The following is a 24309-nucleotide window of genomic DNA, read 5'->3' on the forward strand; positions in this document are numbered from 1 at the left end:
AAGAGATGCAAGTTCAATCCCTGGATTGGGAAGAGCCCCTAGAGTAGGAAATGGCAGCCCGCTCCATTATTCTTGCCTGGGAAATTCCATGGACAGAGGAGACTGGTGGGCTACAGTTGCAAAGAATCGGACAGGACTGAACAGGCAGGTACTTTGATGGCTAAACCATCGAGGAGAAGGAGATAGTCCTGAGTCTAGGAACATCAGACCCTTGGAGACCCAGCCCAGCCTTCTTCACCCCACCCCACCCTCTCCAGCTTGGTCATCTTACTCCTCTGGGCCCTGCAGCGCCCCCTGCCTGTCCTGTTCTATACACTGAGTATGAAGCTATTCAGGGAAGGCTAGGAGTGGAGGCCAGGTCCTGGCCTATGGGGTACTTGACAGCAGCCCTTAAGGAATGTTTTAGTAACTGGGGAGCAGGCCCTAAATCCAGTCGCCGTGACACAGGTCAGGGCAGGTGGAGGAGGAGGAGGCCGCAGAAGGATGCCTGGTCTCCTGTCCTGGAGAACCAGTAACCAGACCTCACAGACTTGGGACAGCCCCGGGGGCTCCCACAAACTTTACCCTTCTCCATAAGTTGACCCCCGCCGCATCTTTTCCTACCTTTTCTCTCCGCAGCACTTGTTAGGAAGCTAGCACGCTGGCCCTCAGCGTTTGCCCAGCAGGCACCTGGGAGATGCCCAGGTTGTGGAATGTTATTCATTTATTAACCGATGGGTAGGGCCTAACAAGGAATTCTGGGAAGATGCTTTCCTGGGCAAAGGCCATGAGCAGGACAGAGAAGGGGGTCCTCTCCTTCTTCCAGGAATCCAGTGGTCCAGCCCTCCCTGTGCTGCTCACCCTTTGTTTATTTGGGGACACAGAAAACTCAGCAAAAGCTCCCTGACTTCATCCATCTGAGTCTTTCCAGTGGGAGCCTCTAGGCTGGGCCTCCCGGCCAGTGGCTGACAATCCCACCAAATGATCACCTCCCGCTGGTCTCACGACACAGCTGCTCCACTCAGCAGACACCAGCTCCAGGCATCCCCAGGAGGAACCCAGCTCCAAGCTGGAGCCTGAGCCAGAGGAGAGGTCCCTGCAAAGGCGCTGGCTCTGTGCACCACCACCACCCCCTCCAGATGGCCCTTCTCCTAGTGATGGCCCTTCTCTTCTCCTCCACCCTCAGACATGGCCCTCACCCCATCTAGCCCGCGGGCTCTCATTTGAAGAGAACATGGGAGCCATCAGGCCCAGAGCTCCTCTCCTGATCTAGCTCTGAGGTTACGCTCACAAACCCTCCACTCAGCCTCACATCCTTCCTCCAGGACTCACTGACTGGGTGGCCTTAGGCAAATTACTTAACCTCTCTGAGCTTCATTTCCTCATCTCTAGAATTGAGCCCATAGTGGTACTTTCTCATTCAGTCCTTGTCAGGACTGAAGAGTCCAGTGTCTGGAACATGCTTTACAAGAGGCTGAGCCCACCATGAAATTAAAAGATGCTTGCTCCTTGGAAGGAAAGTTATGACAAACTTAGACAGCATATTAAAAAGCAGAGACATCACTTTGCCAACAAAGGTCCATATAGTCAAAGCTATGGTTTTTCCACTGGTGAGAGTTGGATAATAAAGGCTGAACACTGAAGAATTGATGCTTTCAAACTGTGGTGTTGGAGAAGACTCTTGAGGGTCCCTTGGACTGCAAGGAGATCAAACCAGTCAATTATAAATGAAATCAACCCTGAATATTCATTGGAAGGACAGATGCTAAAGCAGAAGCTGCAATATTCTGGCCACCTGATGTGAAGAGCTGACTCATAGAAAAAGACCCTGATGCTGGGAAAGACTGAAGGCAAAAGGAGAAGGGCATAGCAGAGGATGAGATGGTTAGATAGCATCATTGACTCAATGGATGTGAATTTGAGCAAGCTCCAGTAGATAGTGGATGACAGAGGAGCCTGGAGGGCTACAGTTCATGGGGTCTCAAAGAGTTGGATATGACCTATGTATATGTAGCAACTGAACAACACCAACAGCCCATTATGAGTGCTTAAGAAAGGGACTCATCCCAATTATCTTCATCAATGCAAACCCTTGCAGAGATTGTGCTAGGCACGCTGATCAAGCCAGAACAACTCTAACACTGCACCCAGAGCTGTGCCAACTCCATGGGGCCACGAAGGAAATTTATTCTCCAGGAAGAGGCAAGAGAAGACAAATTCGAGAAGCAACTAGCAAAAAACACAAGACAGCTTAGAAGTACTAAATTGTTCAGTGCAGACTAAATTAAGAAGAAGAAGCATTTGTAAGGCATTGTAACATTTACCTAGCTATTGGAAATGCATGATCTTACGTAATTCTCAAAATAAACCAGCAAGGTAAGCGTTATAATTAGTAGATGAGGAAACTGAGGTTCGGGGAGATGAAACGACCTGTGTGTGGTCACACTGCCCGTTAGTGGATAACTCAGAAAGACAACTTCATCCTGCTTCTAACTTCTTTCGTACCGGGATCCTTGCTTTTGCCATTGAGGGGGATGCATTGTATGTAAGTATGATTATGTATATGTAGGTATGTGTCTGTGTGTGTGTCTGTGTGCCTTTGTTTGTTCACAAGGGCACAAGGGTAGATGTTTCTTCAGATCCCGTCTCACTGCTATCCTTTCCTCCAATCAGCCCCAGAATATGGCCAGAGTATCCTGAAGTTCATGTTTCACGCTATTTGTGTAGTGTCCAGTGGCTTTATTCTGGGTCCCCTTTCATAGATATATGGTAGCCTCTCAGTGCTGGACAGGTCTCCAAACCATCCAGAAGGTGAGGGGTTTTGTGACCCCGTGATGTGACTGAGCATGCATGCACGCCTTATTTAGGGCTTCCCAGGGTGGCTCAGAGGAAGAGAATCCACCTGCCCTTGCAGGAGACGCAGGTTTAATCCCTGGCTCAGGCAGATCCCCTGGAGGAGGGCATGGCAACCCACTCCAGTGTTCTTACTTGGAGAATCTCATGGACAGAGGAGCCTAGCAGGCTACAGCCCACAGGGTCACACAGAATCAGACACAACTGAAGCAACTTGGCACGCACACGTGACCTCCAACACTGCCCTGAAGGCCTCAGAGATATGGCAGCAGAGAACAAGGAACCACTGCCTCTGGCCACCTGCAGCAGGTCCTGGGTGCCGAGGTGGGGGTGGGGTGGGGGTTGCTGCAGGCAGAGACCTGGGAAACAGGTTTGCAGAAGCCTGTAATAGGCCTCCTGGAACAGCACAGCTGTGCTGCTCCCATGTAAGGGAGGGTGGAGGAGGACCCAGCAGAAGGGCCACGGTCTGGGGCAGGATGGAGAATGGCAGACCAGAGCAGAATGTGACCAGCTCCTTATGACCTGGGGGATGAAAAATACACGCTGAACTTGAAGTCACATGGGGCTCAGGTCCCACCCCTCTGCTTCCTCTTGGTGCCATCCTGACAAGTTACTTCAGCTCTAAAACCTAGTTGATAGTAACATGCATTTCACAACTTGCCATCAGGATTAAACTAGTTGATTTGATGAAATATCACCTGGTATACAGTAGGCCCTTTCAGGGCTGCATTATGACTTTGGTGGGCCCCGGGCACTTTTGCTTTCAGTGGGCAAAAATATTAAAAAAATTTTTGTACTACTGTGTGTTGGTAAAACACAAATACAATCCAAGCCAGATTATATTCATTTGTTTCCTTTTGTGTGCTGTGCTTAGTCGCTCAGTTATGTCCAACTCTTTGTGACCCCCGTGGACTGTAGCCCACCAGGTTCCTCTGTCTATGGGGATCCTCCAGGCAAGCATACTGGAGTGGGTTGCCATGCCCTCCTCAGCTTTTAAAAGAAATTAAAGTATCTTCATGGACCTCTTAAACATGACCCTGAAGTATCAGGCCTGTCATGCCTGATGGATAAGTGGGTTCAGGGGGCTCCATCATGTTTGCTCTTCAAGTGTCTCAGAGGCTGTAAGGGTCGCGGTCATTCTTTTAGGAGGCTCCCCCATCCTCCTGTGTGTCCAGCATTCCTGCTCTCTCTGCACTGAGTGCCAAGCTTCAGTGTCAAGTTTTCCAGTAAGAGGGCGCCCTCTGGCCTCTCCCTTCAAGCCCCTGGACACCATGGAGATGCAGGCCTGGAAGTTCTGATGTGGGGTGGCAGGCAGAGATCAGCCTGGGCGACCAGAAGCTCCTGTAGACCTCAGGGCGAAGGAAGGCATCTTTTTAACTTTTAGCTTTATATTGGATTATAGCTGACTAACAATGTTGCGATAGTTTCAGGTGGACAGCAAAAGGCCTCAGCCGTACACATACATGTCTTCGTTCTCCTCTGAACTCCCCTCCCATCCAGGCTGCCACATAACAATGAGCAGAGTTTCCTGTGCTATACAGTAGGACCTTGTTGGTTATCCACTTTAAATACAGCAGCGTGTACATGTCCATCCCAAACTCCCCTTAACTATGGGGAGAAGACCGCTAGATGGCCACTGAGTCCTTTCACAGCAGGCCTCAGAGTAGTTGCAACAGTGCCCTCTAGTGGTCAAAATCTCTCCACACTGTGCCTGCCTCACCTGCCATCCAAAGGGGCTCCCAGGGTCCAGGATCTGAGGGTTGTGTTGATATTGCAGTCTTTGTGTTTGTCTAACCCCCTCCCTCAATCCACACGAGACTTGAACCCAATAATATAAGCAAATCCACAACTATCTGTAGTGTGTTCATGTACACACAAAGCCAAGGTTAAGCTCTAGATCACTGCTGTCTCTAGAAATACACTGGGAGCCACAAGGGCAAGCCCCATATACAACTTTAAATGTCCTTAGCAAAAGAAAAGGAAAAAGATGGAATTAATTTACTATTATATTTTATTTTACCTAATACCTAAAAACACCATCCTTTCAACAGATCATTGATATAAAATTACTAATGAGATATTTTAGATCTTTTTCATTAGATGTCTTTGAAATCCAACATGTAATTTACACTTGTGGTACATCTCAATCAGAACACTGAATCTTCTTGGAAAAGAACAGACACATGTATCGTATATGTAAACTGAATCACTTTGCTGTGCAGCTGAAACTAACACATTAATCAACTATGCTCCAAAACAAAGTATTTTATGTACTTCATAAATTTTATAGCTGAAAAAGCAGATCCAACATGACCTGCATTTTTCCAGTCGTACTTAAAAGTTTTCCAATAACTGAATCAAGTAATTTGACATTTAAATGTAAATTAATTTAAAATTTTAAAATCCAGTTCACACTATTCACATTGCAAGGACTCAACAAATGTTTGGTGGTTCCTGAATTGGGCAGTGTAGGCTAGATCATAAAAACAGTAGCAGGAAGAAAGCATGCCCCTGTGGAAACAAAGCATATCTCCCTGTAAAAGATAATTATTTATAAACTTACCAGGGTTTCCTGAAATTAGGGGGTGGAAACTTATGTGGGGGCATTTGTAAGGACTGAGGACACCCCACCTATGTCCACAGATTTTCTGTGCTCTAGGGTTGGGGTTGCTGCTACTGCTAAGTTGCTTCAGTTGTGTCCAACTCTGTGCAACCCCATAGATGGCAGCCCATCAGGGTCCACCATTCCTGGGATTCTCCAGGCAAGAAAACTGGAGCGGGTTGCCATTTCCTTCTCCAATGCATGAAAGTGAAGTCGCTCAGTCGTGTCTGACTCTTAGCAACCCCATGGACTGCAGCCTACCAGGCTCCTCCATCCATGGGATTTTCCAGGCAAGAGTACTGGAGTGGGGTGCCATGGGGGCTGGGAGTTTGCATTTTGGGGAAACCCAAGGACCACACTTTGAGTCATTACACAGTATCTGGTAGATGTGCAATCACAGGGGAGCTATGTCCCTGTTCCTGCCAGTTCCAGAATATACCAGGCACGGTGCTCAACCAGGACTACCAAAGACAGGCCCATAGGCAATCCACTGGAGAGGGGGGAGAAGAGATAAATGTAAGTGCTGTTATTATTTCTTCATGTCTATTTTAGCACACAGTTTGTGTAGTTTATATACATATATATCTTTTTCTTTTTTTTTTTTGCCACACGATATGAACTTCCCCAACCAGGGATCGAACCTGCGCCTCTGCATTAGAAGCATGGAGTCTTAACCACTGGACCACCAGGGAAATTATACATAGTTTAGTACACATATGTTGGGCTTCCCTAGTGGCTCAGATAGTAAGAATCCGCCTGCCAATGCAGGAGACACAGGTTCGATCCCTGGGCTGGGAAGATCCCTTGGAGAAGGAAATGGCAACCCAGTCCAGTATTCTTGTCTAGAGAATCCCCTGGACAGGAGGAGCCTGACAGGCTACAGTCCATGGGGTTGCAAACAGTGGGACACAACTTATCCACTAAACACAACAACAAAGCCTCTGACAAGGCAGGCCAAGGCCTCTGATCTGGTTTGGGGACCAGATAAACTAAGACTCAAGCCAGACCTGTGCTAATGGAGTCAGCGGTCCCCACCTGCATAGGTTTTAGGGCCTGGGGTCCAAAATCTTAGAGTCAAGGTTGACCCTGAACTCGACTTCTTTTTAAAATTTTTATTTATGTATATATGTATTTACTTATTCTTCGTTGCTTTGCTCAGGCCTTCTCTAGTTGCTACAAGCGGGGGCTCCTCTTCCTTGTAGTCCACAGGCTTCTCACCGTGGCGGTCTCTCTCGTGCAGCACGGGCTCCAGGCACCCAGGCTCAGGAGTTGGCACCGGGGCTTTGTTGCTCCCTGGCATGTGGGATCTTCCTGGACCAGGGATCAATCTTGTGTCCCCTGCACTGGCAGGCACGTTCTTATCCACTGAAACTTTCACAGGCAGCAGCAATGCTCCTGCACTGCCCGGCAGTGGGAGTGCACCCCCTGCAACATCTGCAGGAGCCCTCCCCGCCTCCCAGGGGATCAGGCGCAACATCAGACAGCACAGAGCATCCTGGCAACAGAGCACGCCCACTGGCTCAAGACCCCCACCCCTAGAGCAGCCCCCCGAGAACCTCCTGCACAGACCCTTAATGGGGAGAAGGTGCACTGGCCGGCTCACAGGGGACACCTCCCGGGGGCCGAGGCCTAAAGGAAGCCATCTCCAGCAGGGCTATGCCGGGAGATTCAGGAAGCGCCCCTGCCACTGCTGGCTCACGTGCTCAATCGTGTCCCGGAGAATCCGTGTCCAGTCGTCGCCCTTCCGCATTGGGGTGCAGCGTGCCTCCTTGTGCTCCAGGGCGAGGATCTCGGCTGGAGTGTCCAGGGTCAGCCTGGCAGCCTGCACGGCCTCTGGGAACTTGGCTGCGGAGGCGGGAGCCAGACAACAGCGGGGAGGGCTGGGGAGAGAGGGGAGGTAAAAACATGGGGTGGAAGACAATAGATAGTGGGGCAGGTACCGGAAGAAGGTGAGGCGGGAGAAGAAGGAACAGGGGAAGGTTAGAGGTAGGGTGGAGAGAGAGAGGAAAAAAAACAGGTTTGGTCCCTTGAATTCATCTCTGCAATGACCCTGCTAGCCAACTGCTCCTCCTTTTTGGAGTTCCAGCTCCCTCTTCCGGGACCACAGTCTCAGCACACACCTTCACTCAGCACCCACTATGCTCATAAAACCCATTTGTGGGACTTCCCTGGTGGACCAGTGGTTGAGACTGTGCTTCTACTGCAGAGGGCCTGGGTTCGATCCCTAGTCAGGGAACTAAGATCTCACACGCCATGTGGGGCACTCCCCCTCCCCGCCAAAAAAGCAAGTTGTTCACATTCCTGTGCCCCTTGCTTGGGGAAGAGGATGGGCCCAGAGAGGTCCCAGGGGTCCCCCCTCCCCGACACTCAGGCGCCCACCACCAGTACCTGGGTTGCTGCCTGTCCACCTGCTGGTAATGGCAGCTCACGGCCACGGCCGAGTGAGGGCACAGTAAGTACTGGTTCTCCTGCCAGCAGCGGCCCATCGTCTGGATGATGGCCTTGTCCGACACTGACTGAGAGGTTACTGCCTCCGAAAGCTGAGGGGAAGTGGGCAGGAGGTGACCAAAAACCCACCACCCAGTACAACCATCTGGATACACACCAGAAACTCAAATGAAATGTTCAGATGGAATGGCTCACACTCAGCTCAGAGAAAAAGCTAGTTTCCCATGTTTCCCAGTTTTAAACAGGTTCACTCAAGTTAGAGGAAGCACACGTTTGAGTTTCAGGTCAATACATTTGGTTAGAATTTGGCTCTGAATCAGCAGGAAACAGGCTAAGGGCACTCAAGCATTCCTAGAGCTTTGCTGTTAGTGCGCCCCCTCCCTGTAGGTGTGGGAATAGCTTCCCATCAGTTTCCACCCAGATCTCCAGCTTTCCTTTAGGAAAATTGCCCACTACCTCAGAAAAAGGAAGACTCCCTTTTCAGTGCTCCCTCGGTGTAAATGGTTTATTTGATCATTCTCTGAAAATGCACTGCTTGTGCCAGAAACCATGAATATAATCAACTTCAATCAATAAAGACCATGTTGCTGCTGTTTAGTTGCTAAGTCATGTCCGACTCTTTGTGACCCCATGGACTGTAGCCTGCCAGGCTCCTCAGTCCATGGGATTTCCCAGGCAAGAATCCTGGAGTGGGTTGCCATTCCCTTCTCCAGGGGATCTACCCAACCCAGGGAGTGAACCCATGTCTCCTGCATTGGCAGGTGGATTCTTTACCACTGTGCCACCTGGGAAGCCCAATAGAAACCACAGGTTATTATAAATTGTTTAGACATCTTCCTGACCCATTATGGTTCACAGCAGACAATGAGTGTTTTATTTATATTTGTATCTCTAGCACCAAGCACAGTTCCTGGCTCATGGTCGGTAAGTAACATCAATGAATGAATGAATATTGTTTCAGCAGATGGAGTAACTTCTACATGTACAGCCAGGGAGAGAATGAAGGACCAGAGGATATGGTGTCTGTCTTCATGTAGCATCTCATTTACATGAGGAGAAGGAATATCAAAACAAACCATTAAATAAGCTGAACTTTAGTTGTGTTATGGTCTTCATAGTCGTGTTCCCACCAAATTTACATGTTAAAGCCCTAACCCCAATATGACGGTACTTGTAGGTGAGGCTTTTGGGAAGTAATTAGGCCATGAGAGTGGAGCCTTCATGAATGGAATTAGTATCTTTATTAGTGTCTCATATTCCGCCATATGAGGATACAAGAAGGAGGCCTACTACCACCCAGAAGGGGCCCTCACCAGAATCCAACCTTGACCTTGATGCCTGCACCTTGGCCTTGGTCCTCCAGTCCCTGGGACTCTGAGAAATACATTTGTATTGTTTATAAGTCACCGGTCTGTGGTACTTTGTTATAGCAGTCCAAACTGATTAAAACAGGCTGTATCGAAGAAGCATAGGAAGACTTCCTGGTGGTCCAGTGGTTAAGACTCCTGGATTCCAGTGCAGTGTGGGGGCAGCGTTGATCGCCGGTGGGGAACCACAGGCCACGGCCAAAAAAAAGGAGAGGAAAAGAAGCACAGATTCCAGAAGACAAAGTCCACACCAGTCTGTATGAGTGACTGAGTCCGCAGAACTGTATCTAGTTCTGGGAACAACTCTTTAAGATGGACATTAACCACTCAAAATTACGCCATGCAATTTATGCCATGTAGCTAAAGGAACCAGGAAGGCTTAGCAGGTAAAGGAAGATTCTCTTCAAGTATGGGAATCAGCTCACCAGTACACAAGCTAGAAGGACAGATTCTGGCTTGACATGAAGAACTCTGTAATGACTACAGCTGATGTGAGGTAGTGAGGTCCTTGTTGTTGGAAGTATACACAGTCTGGATGACCAGTTGGTAGGATTGTGGTAGAGAAAATTATAGTCAAATTCAATACATGAAATCCTTCTTTGATATTAAATAAGTTTCCATCACCAGGTTACATTAAAATAAAAGCAATCCCTCCCTAGAGGGCTTCCTAGTAGTTCAGACGGTAAAGCATCCACGTGCAATGCAGGAGACCCAGGTTCGATCCCTGGGTCGGGAAGATCCCCTGGAGACAGAAATGGCAATCCACTCCAGTATTCTTGCCTGGAGAATCCCATGGATAGAGGAGCCTGGAAGGCTACAGTCCATGGGGTCGCAAAGAGTCAGACACAACTGAGCAACTGAGCCCTAGACTCCTATCCATCTGGAGACAAAATTTCTCCTTATTCTTTATTTTTTTAATTTAATTTTTTGGCAGTGCTGTGACTTGCAGGATCTGAGTTCCCTGACCAGGGATCAAACTCAGGTCCCCTGAAGTGCAAGCACAGAGCCCCAACCACTGGACTGCCAAGAAACTCCCTCTCCTTTATTTTTATTTTTTTTAAGTTAATTGAACAATAGTCTCTGTACATACTGGATAGAGAAAATGGCTTCCAGTTGTTATTATAGGAAATCAACAACAATAATGAATAAAATAATGATAGTTACTATATTAAGCCCTCGGAGAAGGAAATGGCAACCCACTCCAGTATTCTTGCCTGGAGAATTCCAAGGACAGAGTAGCCTGGTGGGCTACAGTCCATGGGGTCGCAAAGAGTCAGACACGACTGAGCAACTAACACACACACACACACACACACACACACACACAATCTTAAGCCCTATATTCCCAGGCACTATACAAAGCGTCTGATGGACTTAAATCTTCAAGAATGCCATGAGGCAGGCATTCTCATGATTCCCGTTTTACAGATGAGGAGATTGAGGCACAGAGTTTAAGAAACGAATCCAAGGTCTCATAACTGGCTTGGAGTTACGTGCATCTAACTCTAAACCAATAACCTCTAAACCAACCACCTCTCCCCATTCAAAAAATAAATCCTCATAAACTGCAGAAGTGTGAGGCTCATAGCAAGTACTCAAAAAAATACCCAAGCATCTCCTTTCCTTGAAAAGATTTTCAAACCCCAGGTCTGGTCTCGTGGCTGTACCCTTTCCTTTCTCCATGGTGTGTGAGTGGTGACTGACCTTGCTGTGCAGCTCCTTGGGTAGACGCACACTTTTTGTCCCTTCAAACTGCTCCATGAGGGCTCTTATCACCTGGCTGTCAGAGCCAGATAGCAGCCAGAAGATCCTCTCCATGTTGTAGGGAACCTGAGCAGAGAGGCAGGGTCCCAGGGGTCATGCTGACCTCAGCCCTTGTCCACCTCCACCGAACCAACACCTGGGGCAGACCTGCACACACATCCCACCTGAATGTCCATGGCTGACGCCAAGGTTGGTTTGACCACTTCGGACAGAGAGAAGTCTCCCCATTGGATGGTCCTGTGGATGATGTCATTGCTGTTCACTGCCACGACCAGGTGAATGGGCAGCCCCATCTTCTGAGCGATGCACCCAGCTTATGAGAGGAGAAGACATGACACCAAAATCAGACAACAAAAGAAAAAATAGATGAATTGAACATCATCAAAATTAAGAAGCTTTTGTGCTTTTTGAAGCTTTTGTGTTTCAAATGACACTATCAATATATTACTATCAATTTATCACTATAAAAAGGCTATCCACAGAATAGGAAAAACCATTTGCCAATCGTATATCTGATAAGAGACTTGAACTGAGAATATATAAAGAACTCTTACAACTCAACAATAAAAATATAAATAATCCAATTAAAAAATAGGCAAAGGACTTGTGTAGACATTTCTCCAAAAAAGATATACAAATAGCCAGTGGACAGATGAAAAGATACTCAACATCACTGTTGCTGTTGTTTAGTCACTAAGTGGTCTCCAACTCGTTTGCAACATTTGTAACCCACCAGGCTCCTCTGTCCATGGGATTTTTAGGTGAGAATACTGGAGGGGGGTGCCATTTCCTCCTCCAGGGATCTTTCTGACCCAGAGATTGGGAGGTAGATTCTTTACCACTGAGCCACCAGCGAAGCGCATTCAACATCTTTAGTCATCAGGAAAACACAAACCAAAATCACAATGATACACCACTTCATACCTACTAGGATGGTTAGAATCAAAAAGACAGATGATAACAAGTCTTGGTCAGGATGTGGAGAAATTGGAACCCCCATATACTGTTAGTAGGAATGTAAACTATTGCAGCCACTTTGGAAACCTGTCCAGCAGTTCCTCAAAAAGTTAAGCACAGAGTTCCAGTATGACCCAGAAATCCACTCCTTGTTTGTATATTCTCAAGATAACTGAGAACAGATTCACACAAACACATATACACAAATGTTCATAGCAGCATTATTCATAACCAAAAAACCGAAGCAAACCAAATGTCCATTAACTCTTAAATGTATAAACAAAACGTGATATATCTATATAATAAAATAGTATTCAGCCATAAAAAGGAATAAAGTACTAACATGTGTTACAATATGAACGAGCCTTGAAAATGTTATGCTAAGTGAAAAGAAGCTAGACATAAAAGGCCACATATTGAATGATTCTATTTACATAAAATGTCCAGAATAGGAAAATCTATGGAAGTGAAATAGATTAGTGACTGCCTAAAGCTGGGATAGATGAGGGAATGACTGCTTAATGGGAACAGGGCTTCCTCTTAGGGTGATGAAAATGCTCTAAAACATTATGGTGATGGCTACACAAATCTGTGTGCACTAAAAATTATTAAGCTGAATACTTAAAATGGGTGAATTGTATGGTATGTGAATCATAGAGCAATAAAGCTGCTACCAAAACAAAAAAGGGAGGAAAGAGTAGGAGGGGGTTACTGTGCCCTGATGTTGTTCTCCATGCCAAACCCTGCCCCCACCAGGTACTGACACACACCATTTGCAGAAGAGAAAACGGAGGTTCTGAGAAGTTGAAATGACCCACCCAAAGCCTGCTTTGGGCTTCCCTGGTGGCTCAGATGGTAAAGAATCTGCCTGTAATTTGAGAGACCCAGATTCAATCCCTGGGTCGGGAAGATCCCCTGGAGAAGGGAATGGAAACCCATTCCAGTATTCTTGCCTGGAGAATCCCACGGACAGAAGAGTCTGGCGGGCTACAGCCTATGGGGTCACAGAGTCGGACACGACTGAGCTACTAATACTTTCACTTTCAGAGCCTGCTAAGTGGCAGAGTGAGGATGTGAACTTAGAAGTCTGTCTAAGTCTGGAGCACACGCTGAGCCCCCAGACTAAGAACCAGTGCTTTCAGGCTGAGTCTCCTGGAAAGGGGCCGAGGGAGGACGGGCCAGCAGCCACTGTCCACCCTAACAGCATCTCCTGTTTGCATGAAACAAATAAAATGCCTCATCCCGAGAGATCGAGAGCCCAGAGGTATCGAGTTTAGGAAGGTTCCTATTCCCATGAATAGTTTATCTCTAAGAGTAAGTAAAAGGAGTTAGGGATGCCCACACCACCCAATGTCACTCAGTTTTGCAAAGCACGTTCACAGCCTTATTTCATGAGCTCCTCAGGAAATGCCACGATATCCTTGTATGACAGGGGAACAATGGAGGCTTAGGAGGTCCAGGGGCTTGAAGCCAAGCAGCTGGTTCCTGACGGAACGGGGCTAGATCGGAGATCCCTCTGCAAACGTGGCTTTTGTGCCAGGCACTGTGGCAGATACAGGGCACAGGCAGGTGGTACCATTCCCTGGGGGGTGATGCAAATGGGCAGTGTGGTGGGCTTCACTCCACGGACAGGGAAGAAGGCTGAACCGTCCTTGTCTAACAGCCTGCTCATTTTTTCCATCCCTGTGCTAGCTGAAGTCAGAGAGACTCCTGAGCACTAAGATGCTTCCATGGTCTCACCTAAGCCAACCTGGGCACCCATCAGAAGCGATGCCACTAACAGAGCCATCAGAAAAAAGTCAGGTCCATCAAGAGGCAGCCTCATAAGTTCAAGAGGGTGAAGACTCTGAAGCCAGCTTGCCTGGGCTACCATCCTGGCCCTGGGACTGACCAGTGCATAAACAAGGACAGGCTGTCCAAGGACTTCTCTGTGCCACAGCCTCCTCATTGTAAAATGAAAGGAACAGTATCGTGCCCCTCATAGGCCCATGTGAGGATTAAATGAATTGATATGAGGGAAGCATTCAGAGCACTGCCTGACACGTAGTCAGTGCTTGATCAACGTTCCTATAAATTACAGGAAATGATTTTCATGCCACGCAGCTTTATAGCACTCAACCTTCACAAAGTTCACACACACAGAGAATCTAATTTGCGCCTCGTCCTGAGAGATATGATAAGCAGTCCAATCTCCCTTTGATGGCCGAGGAGCTGAACCTAAGGGACAGCCTTTCAGCTAGTAAAGGGCAGACCTGGAGCCAGAAGCCCAAGTCCAGGACTCTTTCCACATCACACGGTCTCTGAGAACACGCTGTGCCAGGTGAGCCCTTATCCTCAGAGCAGGGAGCTGGCCAGGGCTGGGAGGAAAGTCCACGTTCCTGGCAGAGGGCTCTGCCATCTAGAAACAGCAGCTGAACCTTCACCTCATCTCCCCACACTCTGCTGAGCGCCACATCAGATCAGGCAGCCGAGCACACTGGGGTTAACCTGTTACTCTCCCGCTGTGGCAAAAGGCTGGGACATCCTCCCAGGAAGTCAGGGGGACATTTTCTGGAAGGTTCTTTCGTGTAGTTCCCCATCACCTAGGACCCAACCTGGCCGTGGTGGCTCAGTGATAAAGAATCCACCTCCCAATGCAGGAGACCGAGGTTCAATCCCGGGATCGAGAAGATCCCCTGGAGAAGGAAATGGCACCCCACTCCAGTATTCTTGCCTGGGAAATCCCATGGACAGAGGAGCCTGGTGGGCTACCGTCCTTGGGGTTGCAGAGTTGAACACGACTAAGCAACTAAACAACAAAAGACCCAACCTAGGTTATAGCCAAAGGGTGGCTGGGAGGACAAGGACCATGGGCATTTTTCTGGAAAGCCCATTTCTGTCCAGGGGTCTCCTCACCTGCAAGGTTACCGGCAGCCCCCGTTGGCACAACCACCTCCACAGGGGGCAGGGGGTGCATGTCTAAGGATGGCACACACTGGAAATAAGCAAAGAAGTGGTGGGCTATTTGCACGAGGACCCGGGACCAGTTGATTGAATTCAGACTCATCAAGTTGTGCTTCTTGACAAAGGCCACGTCAGCAAACACCGTCTTGATGGGCTCATCCAGCTCATCGCTGTTACCCTCCACTGTCAGGGGAGAGAGAAGGAGCTGTCAGGAGCACGGAGAACCCCCAGATGGTCAGCATGCGCCCCAAGGCCTTTCAGACTGAGCCCATCCCACTGGGACCTTCACTCAACACATGGCTCATATCCTTGTGGTCACATTTCCAGTGTTTCTACCATTATCTAAAATTATATATTAAATATCAACCTTCTGGGACACCGGGGGAAGAATTCCTCTTTGTAGTCCATGCCCTCTTCCCCAGGCTCTGGGAACAAGGACAGGATAGTTTATTAGGTTGTAAGATGGTGATGAACAGGGAGGCCTGGCGTGCTGCGATTCATGGGGTCACAAAGAGTCAGACACGACTGAGCGACTGAACTGAACTGAAGATGGTGACAGGCTGAGCTTTACTCCATGGTTCTCCATTAGGGGCTGAGGGGAAAGAGTTGCTCTTTCTGTGGGGTCTGCCCTTGTTCCCTCATTTAGATCAAAGGGTGGAGGTTCTGCCCTCAGCTCCTACGTGGCTGGGAATCTGGTATGGGCAGGATTTCTCCTTAAGCTGGATGTGTGTGCGCTTTAATTTATGGATGAATTATTGGGTAATTGTTGGGCAAATTGACGCCTAGTCCAAGTTGCACCCCTCAACCCAGCCCAACCAGCAATCAAGCCAACATTAATCTCTTATCTAGAACCTGGGTCTATTCCTCCATTGAATCCAAACTTGGAGGCCAGAGGGGGACACGATTATTGGGGGTAAATGCCAGAGCAGGCGTGGAGGTTACCAGTCACTTCCCCTTTCATCAGGTAGTAGCACTAGGCTGCAGGGCTCTCCAGATCAGTGTTACAAGGGGGATATTTGCTGGGTTCAAGGGAGAGATTCACTGCTTTCAAGAGACAGCCACAGGAAGAGAGACTTGGTTACCTTCAGTAACCATCATGAACCACAAAAAGCTTGAGAACTGGGGAAGATGGAACCAAGAATACTTGGCTCCCAGAAGGCAGTGAAACAACCAGTCAGAGGCCTGTTCCATTTCTAGGCTTACAGGTACATGAGCTGAAAAATATCCCTGTTCAAGTCAGTCTGAGTTAGGTTTTCTGTTATTTCCAGGCAAAAACAACCCAAATAATATATAACTAGCATTGGCTGATTACCCTGTGCTTAAGAAGAATTGAGTATATAATGTACAATGGATATTAATGACTTCAGAAAACATCAGTATCTAAGACACAACAATCCAGGTGACCCATCTCTACTCCCTGAGCTCCCTAGTCCAGGAGAAAACACACACCCACTGCTAGCTCCTGAACTAATGCATATCCTCCTGGAAACCAAGTCAGAAGATTCCAGGAAGGAAAGGAAGAACTTTAACGGTACTGTTTTGAAATAAAAACTAATTTATGCACATTTATGACATACTGTATTTATCACCATCCACATATCCGCCACATTTTCCTAATGTGCACTGTTCTCCAACTCATGATCAGGAATGATGCTTCTATACATGCCCTTAGATAAAAGCCTTCCAACATCTCTATACAAGGAGAGAAGGATGCAGGTCCAGAACAGAGGCACAAAAACCTATTCTCTGATCTGATTCTAGGCAAAGACAGTTGCAGATCCATAAATAGCAATTCTGGTGCTTAGGGTTTAGGAACCCTTAGGAACCTGAATCTTGTGCATTAAAATCTTGCCATGACTTCAGGAAAATGTAGTCAGATGCTCTGCTCAGTCACGTCCAACTCTTTTTTGACCCCATGGACTGCAGCCTGCCAGACTCCTCTATCTATGTAATTTTCCAGGCAAGAATGCTGGACTGGGATGCCGTTTCCTACTCCAGTGGATCTTCCCAACCCAAGGATCAAACCTGCATCTCTTGTATCTCCTGCACTGGCAGGTGGATTCTTTACCATTGGCACCACCTGGGAAGCCCAATATGTGGCCAGAAATGGGCAATGAATTACCAAGGTTAATTCTGCCAACACTTGCCTTAGCTAAACAATACACTTTTCACTGGAATGTACATGGGTTTGCTAAAGGAAAGAGTAGAAGAGGCTTTTTGTTTGCTCTCGACAAATAGACAAAGAATACTCACACTACTCCCCTGGGCAGCAGTTGTTTTCACTGTGTTTTTGGTCCTTGACAAAATTGGTGTTATATGAAACATCATTATGGGATTATAACAGGAGGCCAGTTCAGCTATAGAATGAGGGTTTTCTCTTACATTTGTTATCCTGCTAGGTAAGTGATCAAACCAAGTCAGGCTACCTAGATAGCTTGCTCCAGGCCACAGTGCATAAAACTTCACCAAGATCTCTATTGCTCATTTTCCTATCCCTTCCTTGGGGCTCCCTGGGGTGCAGTGGGGTGTGACAGGTAGAAATAAAAAAGTATACAAGTGTGTGTTAGTTGCTCAGTCAGATCCAGCTCTTTGCAATCCCATGGACTGTATGTAGCTGGCCAGGCTCCTCTGTACATGGAATTTTCCAGGCAAGAATACTGGAGTGGGTTTCCATTCCCTTCTCCAGGAGATCTTCCCAACCAAGGGATTGAACTTGAGTCTTCCACGTTGCAGGCAGATTCTTAACTGTCTAAACCACTAGGGAAGCCCACAATAAAAAGTATGGCTCCACTCAAACTCACCCTGCCTTCCTACACTCTGGGGCTTCATAATGATTAAATGTGCTCAGAATAGATGGCCAGACGTTAAGATTTTTTTTGCCTTTCTGCAAGCATAAAATGCTATGATTCATGATGCGGCTCAGGAAGTAGGAGTCAGGAGCCATAGGTACCACTGAGTAGCTTCCTATTTTAAATACTTAGACCTGCTAACCAAATGCATTAGTTGATTTAACACTGCAAGGGAGAGTGTGAGCTGCCAACATGTAACAGCACATTTTCTCAGAGGGCAGTGTTTTTGCCCTCCGAACTTCAGTGCCCTGGAAAAAAATCCAAGTCATCTGGCTCAAATCCAAGGCTCTGAATGGCTGCCTTGCAGACATGGCACAAACAGGTTGAATGTGCATGAAGGTAGCATTCTTTGGGGTATGGGTTTAAACCTGCACGTCCTTGGATGTACTATTTATTAGTAATGGTTTATGCACCAGTCACCTCCAATAGTTTCTTAGACTGGGTAGCCACGAGCCTACTTAGGGCTAAGTCGGGGCAAATACCAACCTCAAAATATGACTGATGAAGGAAGGGAAGGGGAGAGAAAGGAGAGGAGGCAGGATGCTCAGCTAGACAATTGATTAGTTTGGTTCCAGTCCATCTCCCAACATAGAGCCACTCAAGGCAGGGCCACGCTGTGCCTAGAACCTTAGTCCCAACACTCACCTCCGAACACGTGGACGTTCTCTCTTAGCACTGTTGTCATCTGGAGCTCCTGAATCTTTGTACAGTGACCCTTGGGCAGCAGAACAATGATGTCCACATTTTTTGCCCCCTGAACACTCTCAATGGCAGCACTTCCTGTGTCCCCAGAAGTTCCTGGATGGGAAGAAGGAGGAACCCTCCTCTTTAGACAAAGGGAGATGGAAAGAAATTGGCCCTTAAAGCACAGTTGCCAAGTGAGGGGATGCCCTGGGGGGTAGGAATCCAGTACTTAACCTGGGGTCCTTGAACCTCCAAGAGACCTATGGATACAAATCAAGGCACCTGTGAAGTTGACACCATATCATCTATATATTTTATTTATTTATATTATTATTCTGAGAAGATTCCATAGCCTCCCATCAGTCTGTCAAAAGGGTCCATGGCACAAGAGAACGTTAAGAACCCTGCTCTACAAATTAGGGGGTTGGGATTAACATATATATACATGTATTTAAAACAGGACTTCCCTGATGGCTCAGGGGGTAAAGAATCCACCTGCAATGCAAAAAAAGACAACAAATACGGGTTTGATTGTTGGGTCAGGAAGATCTCCTGGAGAAGGGAATGGCAACCCACTGCAGTATTCTTGCCTGGAGAATCCCAGGGACAGGGGAGCCTGGTGGGCTGCCGTCTATGGGGTCACACAGAGTCGGACACGACTGAAGTGACTTAGCAGCAGCAGCAGCCAGTATTCTTGACTGGGAAATCCCATGGACAGAGGAGCCTGGTGGGCTACAGTCCACGGGGTCGCAAAGAGTCAGGCACAGCTGAGCACTTCACATGTATAAAACAGATAACCAACAAGGACCTAGTGTATATCACAAGGAACTATACTCAACATTTTGTAACACTGAGAAATCCCACTGACAGAGGAGCCTGGTGGGCTAGATAGCGTCCATGGGGTCGCAGAAGAGTCAGACACAGCTTAGCGACTAAACAACAACAATAGATACATATAACTGAATCACTGTGCTGTCTACCTGAAACTCACATGGTATGATAAATCTTTTTTTTTTTTTAAAGAAAGCTGCTCTAGAAGAATCAGTAATACACTCCCAGGAGACATCGGTGGAGGGCACCCCCTGGGCGGACACCGGCCAGTTGGGGCGCTGTGGGCTCCGGGGCACATGCCCACGATGCACACCTACAACCACGGTGATGTGCCTCTTCCTCTTCTCCAGGAAGTACTGCAGGAGCTGTGCTGTGCAGCACAGGGACAGGTCCTTAAACGCATAGGTGACCCCGTGCCACAGCTCCAGCACGTTCAGCCCGTTCCTCAGCCTGGACAGATGCACCACCTCTCTGCGGCGGAATCTGCTGAAGGCACGATCAATCAGATCTGCAAGGGGAAGGAAGGGAAATCGTACAGTGAAAACGGCATTCTCTAGTCCTCCTCCAGGGCTTCCCAGGTGGCGCTAGTGGGAAAGAATCAGCCTGCAAAGGCAGGAGACTCAAGGCATGTGGGTTCAATCCCTGGGTTGGGAAGATCCCCTGGAGGAGGAGATGGCAACCCACTCCAATATTCCTGCCTGAAAAATCACATGGACAGAGGAGCCTGATGGGCTACAGTCCATGGGGTCACAAACAGTCGGACACAACTGAGCGCGCACACATACACACACACTTGTCCTCCAAGTTCATTCTAGTCTCTTTACACTTTTAAATTTGAATTTTCTATCTTGTTACCAGATAAAAAGACCTGACATTTTTATTGTAAAGGATACTGTGTATGAATACAATTGTATTATCTTAGGGGGAAAAGTTTGGAAAGACATGAACCAAACTGTTCATGGATTCCTGACAGTGATTCTCCCAGACAGCAAATTGATGCTGTCAGACTTTCATTTTTTACTTTATAGATTTCTTCACCATTTGGATTTCTTGTGTGCATGTATTCCAGTAGAGATTCAGTTAAACAGTCATGCCAGAAACAAATCAAGTATCTCATCTCTTCTAATTTTCCTCCCTAAAAATAGAGTTGTTTCTTTGTTTTTGCATTACTTAATCTCACACTTGTGATGCCAGTAACTTGGGATCCTACCTAAAGCTAAGCCCATCTAGAGTGGCATTTCTTAAACTTTAATTGGCAAACCAGTCACCTGGGATCTTAAAATGCAGGTTTTGGATCAGTAAGTCAGAGGAAGTAATGAGAATTTTAGCACATACCCAGGCAATGCCATCAGTGCTGGTCACTGAACTACATTTAGAATGTTTTTTTTAATTTATTTTTACCACACCCAGAGTAGCTGTGGGTGGGCTACTCTCTAGTTGGGGTGAGCGAGCTAGCCTCTCGTTGCACGAGCGAGCTTCTTATTGCAGTGGGCTCTCTTACTGCAGAGCACGAGCTCTAGGTGAGCCGGGTTTCAGTAGTTGTGGCGCACATGCTTAGTTGCCCTGCAGCATGTGGAATCTTCCCGGACCAGGGATCGAACCTGTGTCCCTTGCACTAGCAGGCAGATTCTTTACCACCGGATCACCAGGTAAGTCCCAAACTACATTCTGAGTTCTTTTCAGTCTCAAACTCTCACCATTAGGTTATGGATTACATTATACAGTTGGTCCATGGACCAGCAGCACTAGCATCATCTGGACGCTTGATGCATGCATGCTCAGTTGCTCAGTCATATCTGACTCTTTGCAACCCTATGGGCTGTAACCCACCAGGCTCCTCTGTCCATGGAATTTTCCATGCAAGAATACTGGAGTGGGTTGCCATTTTCTCCTCCAGGGGATCTTCCCCACCCAGGAATCAAGAAGCCACATCTCTTGAGTCTCCTGCATTGGCAGGCAGATTCTTTACCCCTGCACCACCAGGGAAGCCTGGATAGGAATGCAGAATTCTCAGGCCTGCCCCAGATCTACTGAATCAGAATCTGCATTTTAACAAGATTCCCAGGGACAATCTGTAGACACATAACAGTCTGAAATGAGCTGGTCCAGAACACTCTCAAAGTCCCTTCTGGAATTACCATTTGAGGAAATAAAGTAGCAATCTGTGGGTCTGGGTGCTTTATATACTGTGCTGTGTTATGTGTTATAAATGTGCTGTGTTATGCTGCGCTTAGTTGCTCAGTCGAGTCCGACTCTTTGCAACCCCATGGACTGTAGCCCGCCAGGCTCCTCTGTCCGTGGGGATTCTCCAGGCAAGAATACTGGAGTGGGTTGCCATTCCCTCCTCCAGGGGATCTTCCCAACCCAGGGACTGAACCGAGGTTTCTCGAATTGCAGGCAGATTCTTTACCATCTAGCCACCAGGGAAGCCCAGGAATGCTGAAGTACATGCAAGAAGGAAATATTCAAATATTCAAGCATCTCATTCAAGGTAAATGGTAAAATCCCTAGTCTTGAAAAGGTTTTTTAAAAACAAATTCTCTGCTGATCACTTTGGCATGCCCCACACTGGGGGTGGGAGTTGGAATGGATGAAACTCTTTGAGGATATTTTCAGTTCTGGGATTTCAGAGTCTGGGAAAAACTCCAAAGTTTGGGAAATATGACTGGGGACTTGTTAGTCATTTAGTTATGTCTGACTCTTTGTGACCCCGTGGACTGTAGCCCACCAGGCTCCTCAGGCAAGAATACTGGAGTGGGTAGCCAGTCCCTTCTCCAGGGGATCTTCCCAAACCAGGGATCAAACCTGGGTCTCCTACAGTGCAGGCAGATTCTTTATCATTTGAGCCACCTGGGAAGCCAAACTTTGGGAAATATGGGGCTTTCCCAGGGGTTAAATGATGGCTTTGCAACTCTGGGGTCTGGGCTGGCAGAATAGTGAGGTGGGAGAGTAGAAAGGTAGAGGGGCACTCACCATTTAGGTCATCTCTAGGAATGAGCTCAGGTGCAATGAAGAGGCTGCACAGCTCCTTCACCAAGCTGGGGTAGGAGAGCGTGCTCCACTCATGCAGGGTCTCTCTGCCCAGCTGTGGGAGCTCCTCAGGCATGTAGAGGCCCCCGTCTGGAGCATAGCCAGAGAAGAGCACCCCCTCGAAGTCAATCCGTGGGGCCATCCCCCGAGTGCTGACATACCACATGATCCAGGGGGCCTGCAGAGGGACCAGCCCCAGAGGCACTTAGTCTCCAAGCTCATTACCCCACGGGGCAAAGCCCAAGGACACCCAGCTCCCTCAGCTAACCCCTGGGCCATCACTCATGCATGTGTGCTAAGTCACTTCAGTCATGGCCAACTCTTTTGCGACCCTATGGACTATAGCCTGCCAGACTCCTCTATTCATGGCATTCTCCAGGCAAGTATATTGGAGTGGGTTGCCATGCCATCCTCCAAGGGATCTTCCCAACCCAAGGATCGAACTTCGAGTCTCTTATGTCTCCTACATTGGCAGGCATTCTTTACCCCTGGCGCTACCTAGAAAACTGAGAGTCCAATTGTTTGACTTTAACCATTGTTTAAGGAGTTAAACGTGTTTAACTTTAACCATGGTTTTTCAAGTAGTCATGTAGGGACATGAGAGTTGAACCATAAAGAAGGCTGAGGGCCAAAGAATTGATGCTTTCGAACTGAAAGTTGGAGAAGACTCTTGTGAGTCCCTTGGACAGCAAGGAGTTCAAACCAGTCCATCCTAAAGGAAATCAACCCTGAATATTCACTGGGAGGACTGATGCTGAAGCTGAAGCTCCAATACTTTGGCAACCTGATGTGAAGAGCCAACTCACTGGAAAAGACCCTGATGCTGGGAAAGATTGAGGGCAGGAGGAGAAGTGGGTAGCAGATAATGAGATGGTTGGATGGCATCACAGATTCAATGGACATGAGTTTGAGCAAACTCTAGGAGATAAAGAAGGACAGAGGAGCCTGGCCTTCTGCAGTCCATGGGGGTTGCAGAGAGTCTGAACAGCAACAACAAACCAGATAGAGAAGCCCAGCAGCAGAAGCAGCTGCCACAGGACGTGGTGAATTGGTGAAGTTAACCAAGAAAATCAAGCGCCTGGCTTGGACTAATGACCTCTGGCGCATGATTTTGTAATTTGCCTCTGTGACTCCGCTGGGCTCTATTCCAGGGTGGAGACAGGTCAGAAAATATCCGACCAATAATCTGGATGAAGAGCAAAGGAAACAAGAGATGGCCGCAAGGCAGGGAAACATCTTAAGAAGGGCTCCTCCTCCAGGCCAAGAGATTTTCTGAGCAAGGATGGGGGCAGGGCGGAGACTTAAACCCGGGCGGCCGAACCCTAGGCGGCTATCGCTGCGCCCCTGGGATGGTGGCCAAGGCAGGGCCATGGCAGGCGCCGCCAGCCTCTCCAAGTCACTGGCACCTCTGGCGGGCCTGGCCTTGGGCCAAGGCGTTTTTGATCAGGGCTGCAGAATAAAGTTCCACTCCCAGCCTAGGAAAACCCAACAGGCTTAGTGTCGGGGCTCTCCGTGAATTGCAGAAATCCTGCAAAACTTTCGAAGCGTCGGGAACCCTCAACCTTCCCAGGTTTCCTCCAAGTCGCAGCGCCCGAACTAGAGGCTGAAAAAAGGGAGGGCAGGGAGGCCGACCTAGCCACGCTGAAGACAAGGTTGACCGAAATCTCGAGAAGTTTCCGTCTTGCTACCGATGAGCTCTGAGAGGGCGCCGCGATTGCCGGGGGGCGACGCGGGGAGGGGACCCGGGGCTGGAGCGCTGGCCGGAGGCTCGGCCGCTGGGACGCCGGCTCGCGTGGGGCGGAACCCCAACCCCCACCCCGGAATCAGCCTGCTGGGCTGGATGGTGCGAGGGCTGCAGGGGCCGGGGCGGCGTGGTTACCCAGTCCCAGGCTCCGGAAGCGGCAGGGCTCGGCCGGGAGGCGGATCGAGCGCAGTGGGAGAGCCAGGCTCCGGTCTTGAGGGCGGGGCTGGGCGGGCAGCATCCAGGCTTCGGGTCGGAGGA

General features: G+C 48.4%; 1 protein-coding gene across 1 annotated transcript; it reads right to left on the bottom strand.

The window, feature by feature from the left end:
• Positions 1-5409: 5409 nt before the first annotated feature.
• On the bottom strand, positions 5410-24290 carry THNSL2 (threonine synthase like 2). Its single transcript, XM_052648850.1, has 9 exons — positions 24187-24290; positions 22251-22485; positions 19591-19785; positions 18408-18560; positions 14866-15096; positions 11178-11326; positions 10954-11079; positions 7823-7974; positions 5410-7314 (listed from the first exon to the last, which is right to left on the bottom strand). Exons 2-9 carry the CDS (start codon positions 22471-22473, stop codon positions 7089-7091), a joined length of 1455 nt encoding a protein of 484 aa, XP_052504810.1. The 5' UTR covers positions 22474-22485; positions 24187-24290; the 3' UTR covers positions 5410-7088.
• Between the last annotated feature and the right edge of the window lie 19 nt (positions 24291-24309).

The sequence above is a fragment of the Budorcas taxicolor genome, chromosome 11 (genome assembly GCF_023091745.1).
Source record: "Budorcas taxicolor isolate Tak-1 chromosome 11, Takin1.1, whole genome shotgun sequence".
NCBI classification, from domain to species: Eukaryota; Metazoa; Chordata; class Mammalia; order Artiodactyla; family Bovidae; genus Budorcas; species Budorcas taxicolor.

Excerpts from the sequence above, each read along its gene's own strand:
- THNSL2 (XM_052648850.1), bottom strand. The coding sequence starts at position 22,473 with ATGTGGTATGTCAGCACTCGGGGGATGGCCCCACGGATTGACTTCGAG. Across the intron at positions 11,327-14,865 it reads GGCTGCCGGTAACCTTGCAG|CTGGGTGCATCGCTCAGAAG; the intron begins GTGAGGAGACCC and ends TCCTCTCATAAG. Across the intron at positions 7,975-10,953 it reads CCAAGGAGCTGCACAGCAAG|CTTTCGGAGGCAGTAACCTC; the intron begins GTCAGTCACCAC and ends ACTTCCCCTCAG.